The sequence below is a fragment of the Helianthus annuus genome, chromosome 13, assembly GCF_002127325.2.
Source record: "Helianthus annuus cultivar XRQ/B chromosome 13, HanXRQr2.0-SUNRISE, whole genome shotgun sequence".
Taxonomy (NCBI): domain Eukaryota; kingdom Viridiplantae; phylum Streptophyta; class Magnoliopsida; order Asterales; family Asteraceae; genus Helianthus; species Helianthus annuus.
In genome coordinates this window covers 165860167-165868879 of record NC_035445.2, presented here as the reverse complement: position 1 = coordinate 165868879, position 8713 = coordinate 165860167, and the positions used below count along the sequence as shown (strand labels likewise).

The 8713-nt window shown below is 37.2% G+C and overlaps 1 protein-coding gene across 1 annotated transcript; it reads right to left on the bottom strand.

Moving 5' to 3' along the window:
- Window positions 1–235: 235 nt before the first annotated feature.
- On the bottom strand, window positions 236–7637 carry LOC110900274 (protein cornichon homolog 4). Its single transcript, XM_022147177.2, has 5 exons — window positions 7448–7637; window positions 3779–3960; window positions 1898–2020; window positions 1299–1375; window positions 236–441 (listed from the first exon to the last, which is right to left on the bottom strand). The coding sequence occupies exons 1-4, from the start codon at window positions 7517–7519 to the stop codon at window positions 1333–1335; spliced, it is 420 nt and encodes a 139-aa protein (XP_022002869.1). The 5' UTR covers window positions 7520–7637; the 3' UTR covers window positions 236–441; window positions 1299–1332.
- Window positions 7638–8713: the final 1076 nt, after the last annotated feature.

Sequence of the window (8713 nt, the reverse complement as noted above, 5' to 3'; positions counted from 1 at the left end):
TTTTATGTTAACCAGAAGGGCAATTCGGTCATTTTATATGGCCGAATTCCCCTTCTAGTTAACAAATTTACATATAAAATGATTGAATTGCCCTTCTAGTTAACAGAAAAAATGGATGTAGTTAACCAAGTGGACTAAAATGGCAACGTTTGAAACTATTTGGACTAAAATGGCAACGTTTTAAACCTATGGACTAAACTGGCAAAATGGCCCAAACTATAGAGACAAGGTGAAATTCCAACTACCAACTGTTCTTCCAATACTTGTCATCCAACATTTAAGAGAGTAAAATCTAGTTAAAATCTATATCTTACCAAAATAAATATACAGATGCATGTACAGTACACGAAAACGTTCTTGAACAATTTGAGATCTATCGAAACATGAATATGACCGAATAGTTCCTGGGAGAATCATAAGAATCTGTAGGGTTCATCCGTCCTGAAAAGATTAAATCCGATGTCTTTTAACTTTTAATATGAATTTCACACATCGACTGATCACATATATAGCGAATCAGGGGCGGACCTACCTTAGGGGAAGGGGTAGCCTCCGCTACCGCTTGGCGCTCCGGCGGTAGTGTAAATTTTGGAAAAAATTGACGTTTTTTTGACATTGTTTCGATTTCGTTACCGTTTTTTTATAAAACGTTACCGCTAAGAAGATTTTCTAGATCCGCCACTGTAGCGAATAGCGACAAGGGACCTATATGTTACATAGCGAATAGCGACCGCTAATACACTAGAAAAAGAATTTTGAAATTTTTTATATGTATATTATATCAAAATACCTCCGTATATATGCTATTTTACATGTATATTTAACAAAAACCTATAAATCCAGCTATTTTATAGCTATATCTAATTGCTACTTACATAAAAAAAAAAAAAAAAAAAAAAAAACTATCGCTATCATCGCTATTTGTTGCTATGACCCATATAGCGACACTACGCCGCATAGCTACATAGCGCGCTATAGCGGTTGCGAAGCAGTACCAAAAATAATCGGTACAGTACGGTACTGGTACCGGTCCCGTAAAGTGGGAAAAATGGGTACGGTACCGAAAATGATCGGTAGGGTACGGTGCCAGTTCGTTACCTCGTTACCTGGTATCAAATGCTCATCCCTACCCAGGAGCAGGAGTTGAAGCATGCTTCCTTTTTAAATGAAGAGCAACTCACTTTTGACTTTTTGGGTCAAACAAAGCACATTTACATTTCAACTTCAATTGAAAATTGCTAAAAAATCTAGCACCAAATTTATTTCCTTTAATTTAGACAATTATTACTTCTACTTACAGTTGGAATTAATCAACTGGAAGTTTCCGTTCTCTTAATCATCATCCTCGTAATCATCCACGATGCTCCAAATCATCCTAAAATAGTACGGAAAAACTTGTCAAAATCATCTTCATTTACTTAAAGAGTAAACTGCCAAAATGGTCCCTGAGGTTTGGTCACTTTTGCCACTTTAGTCCAAAACTCAAACCTTTTGAATCTGGGTGCCCGTGGTTTCAATTTTGTTGCCATTTTCATCCAAAAGCAAAATCTGGTCAAATTGTTCAGTTAACATCCAGCTTTTTTTGTTTTTTTCCTCCCTTTTAATGAAGGGCAAAATGGTCAGATTTTTTTAATTTGTTATAATAAAACGTCAAAAGACCATTTTGCCCTTCATTAAAAGGGAGGAAAAAGACAAAAAAGCTGGATGTTAACTGAAAAATCTGATCAGATTTTGATTTTGGATGAAAATGGCAACAAAATTCAAACCACAGGGACCCAGATTCAAAAGGTTTGAGTTTTGGACTAAAGTAGCAAAAGTGACCAAACCGCAGGGACCATTTTGGCAGTTTACTCTTTACTTAAAAATTCGGGATTTTAAATCAGTTTGAGGTTCATACCAAAATAGTGAGAAGAAGAGAAGGACAGCAAGATAAACAAGTTTGAATATTCGCTGTTTCTTTTCCCTTGACAGCTCGCTGAACACTTCGGTTGCATACACTAGATGGCGTCTATGAATATACCTGTGTAAAAATAGAAACCAAAAATTCTGTCATGAGGGGCGTTTTACACAAAAATCCGAGTACGTATCAACATTTTGTCTCTATAAGTCAGTTGTTAAAAGCCACCGCCTCTTGCGCCTAGGCCATAGTTATTAATAGCGAGCATAGCGCCCGCTATAGCGAATAGCGTAGCGTAGCGCTCATGTGTCGCTATATAGCTGGTAGCGACAAATAGCGGTAAATAGCGAGATTTTTGTAAAATTTTTAGCTTTTTTATAATTTTTTGGGTAAAATATACATTCAAAATTTTTCTGAAAATTTCTTCTAGTGTATCGCTAAATATGAAATAGTGCCCGCTATTTGATCGCTATCGCTACGTAGCGTATAGGTAGCTTGTCGATATCGTCCGCTATTCGCTATTGACAACTACGGCCTAGGCCCATTTTCCAGGAGGGGCCATTGCGCTTTAAGTCGAGGAAATTGCGCTTTAATCTCCAGGTGATGGTTGAGGCACACATACCGGCGAGATTCCTAGATTCCGGACAAATTCTCTAAATTCCGGCAAGATTCATGCCAGATTTTCACTTTTATCCAAGGAAAACCACTTTACTACACTAATACACTAATATTTTAAAACTTTTTTGGTACTAAATAGATGATATTAATTAAATGTCATATAATAGTTGTTTATTTTATTTGAAAAATAGTATTATTTTTTCTAATACATAATACACTTCAAAAAAAAAATTCATTGTGCGTTTTTCTTTTCTTGGCCCTTGCCTTTTTTGCGCTATGCGCCTAGGCCCCAGATGAGGTCTATGCGCCTTGAGTGCGCCTAGCGCCTTTAATAACTATGTTATAAGTTAACAATTTGGTCAGGACGTCAAAACGTACCCTTTTTAAACAATAAATTGAGTAAAGTACACGAATGGTCTTTGTGGTTTACCAAATTTTGGATTTGGTCCCTAGCTTTCTAAAAGTACACAGATGGTCCCTATGGTTTGCACTTTGTAACGCATTTCGTGCAAACCACAGGGGCCATTCGTGTATTTTTTAAATGTTTGGGACCAAACCCAAAATTTTGGTAAACCACAAAGACCATCCGTGTACTTTACTCCAATAAATTTGTACATCATCATTTATAAACACCATAAAGATCACTATAAAGTGTGGGTCAAGTCTAACGAAAAAATAATTACAAAATCATAAACCGCACGATTGGTTCTTTATTTGGTAATGAGTAAAATACACGGAAAGTCCCTGTAGTTTGGTGAAATTTCACCTTTAGTCCCCAACTTTTCAAAATTACATTCTTAGTCCCTGTGGTTTGATAAGTTGTTACTCGGATAGTCCCCAATGCGGATGGAGGTTAGTTTTTCTAGTTAAGTGGGTGTGAAATGACAAGGACTATCCGAGTAACAAGTTGTCAAACCACAGGGACTATCCGAGTAACAACTTATCAAACCACAGGGACTATCCGAGTAACCTTCATCCGCTTTGGGGACTATCCGAGTAACAATTTGTAAAACCACAGGGACTAAGAGTGTAATTTTGAAAAGTTGGGGACTAAAGGTGAAATTTCACCAAACCACAGGGACTATCCGTGCATTTTACTCTTTGGTAATTTATGACACTTGTGGCAAAAAGTGAAGGGCCATCCTTGAAATTTTAAAAACCGAAGGACAAAACCTGTAATTTCGACGAACACAATCTATGTAATTAACTCATTAACAAACTAACACATGAAAGATGTAAAAGAAGGGTGAGAAATGCACTTACAGGTTCACATTATAATATAAATACGGTAGGCACAAGAAGAACATCATCCAATGCCGTGCGACAAGATGTAGAAAGCATAACGCCCCTTGAGTAATAAACTCTGGCAACGTAATGTTGTTTATCTTAGTTGTTAACTCGTATGGGTTGATATAATCGATCTCCAAGTCTAAAAAGCACATTATCTGCAACAGAAGATCATAAATGTTGCTTACCATCAGAACAAAAATAAAATGTCTTCACAGATATATTAATTAGACATCAAAGAATGGCTCGAAAAGTGAAAATAATAAGACTAATTTTTATTTATATTCTATGAAACGAGCAACATAAGGAATGGTATCTACTTTCCGATTCCATCCCGATCTTGGTTTTAAAAAAGCGATAGGCGCACAAAAGCGACGAGGTCTAAAATTGAGGCGCGAAGCGCAAAAGCGGTGGGCTTTTCGTACCTGAGGCGCAAGGTGTTTATATAATTTTTTTATATATCCCATACACATCCCATAGGTTTTTAGCTTCTTTTAACCAAAATATAGCTATAAATGAGCCTGCAGTTCATTGTAGAGAGCTCCCGGGGTTCAAATACCGACATGATTTGGTTAGGGATGTCCTTTTTGACATATTCAGGTGCGCTGGTATTTCTGCTAAGAAAGAGGCACCCGTTAATTTCTTAACAGACCCGTTGGAAGGGAGATCTACCCTTCGACCGGCCGACATTCTGGTCTTTGGATGGGTAGGAGGAAAACATGCCTGTGTGGATCTAACAGGGGTTTCCCCGCTTGTGGGCTTAGGGGGTAGTGCTTTCACGGTGGGTCAGGCTGCTTTAAAGGCTGCTTCGGGTAAAGTGACCAAACATGAGAAAGCGTGCCTTGACAACCAACACGTGTTTATCCCATTTGCTTTTGATACTTTTGGTTTTCTGGCGCCAGAGGCTGTGGACCTACTTAGTCGAGTTCAAAGGGTCATGCATAGTAATGTTATGACCCTGAGATCTATGAACGTAGTTTTTAAAAGGCTTAGTTTTGCTATTCAAAAATTTTAACTTTTATGAATAAGTATAGAAGTATGTTCGGTTCACTAAAAAAAAAATAATAAGGTTTTTATACCATTTTACTTACATTTACGAGTCAAAAAACCCAAGGTACAACTTTTTTCTGCATAAAACGCCTCAGATACATGAGGCGAGCGCCTCAGGCCAAACCCCCCCCCCCCCCCCCCACAAAAAAAAAAACCCAAAAATTTGCGCCTTTTGGGAGCTTCTTGTAATTACACAAGGCGCTGAGCGAAAAGCCCAAGAAGTTGCGCCTTAGTGTGCCTCAGGCGCGCTTTTTAAAACCAAGATCCTGATTTCATTCCATTCCATTCTGTGAAATGAACACTACCTAACTCTTCAATGTGAGCTTGTCAAAACGACATAACTACCTTGAAATCATATAATGTGTTTGGTTGGTATAGTTTCAAAACATTTAGATTTAAATCCTTGTAGAAACGAACATAAGAAATGAAATCTACATTCCAATTCCATCCAGAATCCATTCCATTTTGTGAAACGAACACTACCTAACTCTTCTATGTAAGCCTGTCCAAACGGCGGGTTACGGGTGGGTCGAAACGGACTCAGGCCAAACCGGGTTCAAGTTGATTAGCGTACGGTTAATGCAGAGGGATTACGGAGGGTTTAATGGTAATTATGGTGGTTACTATGTAGTTAGGATAACTGTCACATATCCTAACTAGACATTTTTATCTCTTAAAAAGACCGAAAATCAATGTAATGAGTAAGTAATAAGCAAAAACATACAAAAAAAACCCTAATTTACATAAAGTTTGCAATTCCTGACGGAGTAAATTACGATTTTGGCCCCTATGCTTGTATCACTTTTACCTTTTTAGTCCAAAAAAGAATTTTTTAACATCTGAGCCCCCAACGTCTTTTTTTCTAACCCTTTTGGCCCCTAACGTCTTTTTTTCTAACCCTTTTAGCCCCTAACATTTAATGGATTGGGTTAGTGTTAGGGGCCAAAAGGGTTAGAAAAAAAGACGTTGGGGGCTTAGATGTTAAAAAATTCTTTTTTGGGCTAAAAGGGTAAAACTTGTATAACCACATGGGCCAAAATCGTAATTTACTCTTCCTGTCGGATGCAAATAATATAAAAGGAGCAACTATCTGATGATTAAACAAATTATGTAAAACAAAATCAGCAATTCAATCAACTGATAGAAGTAATACAGAATTTTGAAACATGAACCAACATAGTTGATAATAGCTAGAGATGACAATGGGTCGGGTTTGGGACAGGTTTAAGTAATCCCAATCTCAACCCCAAACCCGTTTAGATAAATTTGTCACAACCCGTCCCAAAACACATCGGGTTTCTAGCGGGTTTCGGATAAACCCATTAATTTAGAAAAATTATCCGTTGGGTATATATGACCCAAAAACCATCGGGTATCTATCGGTAACTACCAATCAGTTATACTTAGTATTGTCACTATAAAAATATATCAAATAACTATAACTGTATTTGGAATAAAATACCTATATGTATACAAAAATGGATGTATCGTATACATGCATATTTAAAAATAGAGTAAACTGTCAAAAATAGAGTACAAAACTCAAATCTTTTGAATTTGGGTCCCTGTGGTTTTAATTTTGTTGTCATTTTCATCTAAAATCAAAATCTGATCTGATTTTTCAGTTAACATCCAGTTTTTTTGTCTTTTCCTCCCTTTTAATGAAGGGCAAAATGGTCTTTTAACGTTTTATTATAACAAATTTAAAAAATCTAACCATTTTGCCCTTCATTGAAAGGGAGGAAAAAAGACAAAAAAACCTAGATGTTAATTGAAAAATCTGACCGGATTTTGCTTTTGAATGAAAATAACAACAGATTCAAAAGGTTTGAGTTTTGGACCAAAGTGGCAAAAGTGACCAAACCTTAGGGACCATTTTGGTAGTTTACTCTTAAGAATATAAAAGAAATTATATCGGGTATGCTTTGGGGGTGTCTGGCAATGGTTAAGTGCTGAACCAGTAAAAGATCTGAATCATTAAGTGTTGAACCAGTAAGAGGGAGGTCTGAATCATTATAATCATTATAAGCCAGTTGACCATTTCAGATTAAAGGTCTTAACCATTCAGACTCTCAGGGGCTGTTTGTTTACCTCTTAATGGGGCTCTTAATGGTTCAGCCCTCCTACTGGTTCAGCATTTAATGGTTCAGAATGTTTGTTTCGCGAGCAAATGTCTGAATGGTTCAGACATTTGCCTCTGAAAGGTTAAGCATTATACTGTCTCTCTCTTAATGGTTCAGACCTCTTACTAGTTCAATACTTAATGGTTCAGTATTTAATCATTCAGATGTTGCCAAACAGCCCCTTAGTATAATTAGTATAATGCTTAACCATTAAATGTCTGAACGGTTCAGACTGTTCTGAACCATTAAGTGCTGAACCCACTAAGAGCCTAACTAATAAGAGCTAAACAAACAGCCCCTTCGTCGGCTAACTGGTTTGGGTAAACGGGTGTATCACCAAAACGACTCACACCGGAAAATAAATAAATAAAAACTAGTCCCAAACCCGTTCTAAATGTATCGGGTTTCGGGTTAACCCATTAGGTTCGGAATTGAAAGAATGGGAGTGTGTTGAAGGAAGTTAATTAGTTACCTGGTAAAGAACAAGGGCCATGACAGCTAAGAGGATGAAGAAGGATAATACCCATAAGATTATATCTAACATCCCTTTCGTCTGTAATCTCTATGTGTTAATGGAAGACGACGACTTTATCTTTATGGGTTTTGGAATCTTGATGATGTAATCTATAAATAAACGCAGTCGCTCCGTGATATTCTCTTCACGAACAAAGAAACAGAATATCTTCACGCGTTTAGTTTTGGTTAATAATTGTATACAGGCCCATCTAGTGAGCTTCCTGATCGGCCCATTAATGGCTTAGCCCACTTGTCTTGTGTAAACAAAACTTCACCTACAAAGCTCCACTTGTCCTATGTTCGTTTCTCACGAGGGGTTTTTTCCCAAATTTATTGGGTTTCCTCGTAAATTGGTGTATAGTTATTATTGTCTAGTGGAGGTTGATATGATCGGGTGGTTCCGTTGGTGGCACGATGATACTCTAATAGTTCGTCAGTTATCCAAATTTGCCGTTAAAAAAAAAAAAAGGAAAGGAGTTGAACCAAGAGGTGGCAAACTTTTTATATGTATTACTCTAGATTAGAGGAAATATGATAGAAAATGGCCTAAGCTTTACACTGGCATAACTTGGGCTATGGTTGTAGTTACGAGACGCACTATCATGTGGAAAACGGCCTTTGGCGGTTTAGCCTGGCTATGAAATTTGAAACCTTTATTTCGTCAAGCAACTGTACCAATTAATAAAATGGACATTACGTTATTCTTGACTCAGAGAAACGAGCTGGATTTTACTTTCACGAGAGTATTGGATGTTGATGGGGATGTATGGTTAAACACCGTATCATTTATAACTCTCCAAACTAACCAATAAGTAGTCATGAATTCGTCAACAAAACTTTCATACAGACAGGAGAAAGCAACATTTGGTTAATCGAGTCCAACATACCTCCATTACGAGTTCTGCAACGCTCGGGGGAGGCAATTTGCACCATATGCGAACTTGCCACTAAATTTGTGATGCAAAATCACACTTAATCAACACATGCTCTACCGAATTTTTGATCCTATACACTGCACACACTTTGTCGAGTCCATCGGAATACCTTTTACGATAGGGTTTCTTTTAAAATGTATGTAAGATCAACCAGAACTTTACGCATTAAGATGTTATGTTTCTAACAAAAAAAACTATAATTTAGCCATCATATGTGAACTTGCTAAAAGCTTGCTTCTTAAGCTAACTTAGCTTATATGACGTCTTTTAGTTGGTTGGTTACAAAT

Bases quoted from the DNA above. Each gene is read 5' to 3' on its own strand.
- LOC110900274 (XM_022147177.2), bottom strand. From the start codon at position 7,519: ATGTTAGATATAATCTTATGGGTATTATCCTTCTTCATCCTCTTAGCT. The intron at 2,021-3,778 runs GTAAGTGCATTT...ATTTTTACACAG, and splicing joins TTATATTATAATGTGAACCT to GTATATTCATAGACGCCATC. The intron at 1,376-1,897 runs GTATGAACCTCA...GTACTATTTTAG, and splicing joins CTCTTCTTCTCACTATTTTG to GATGATTTGGAGCATCGTGG.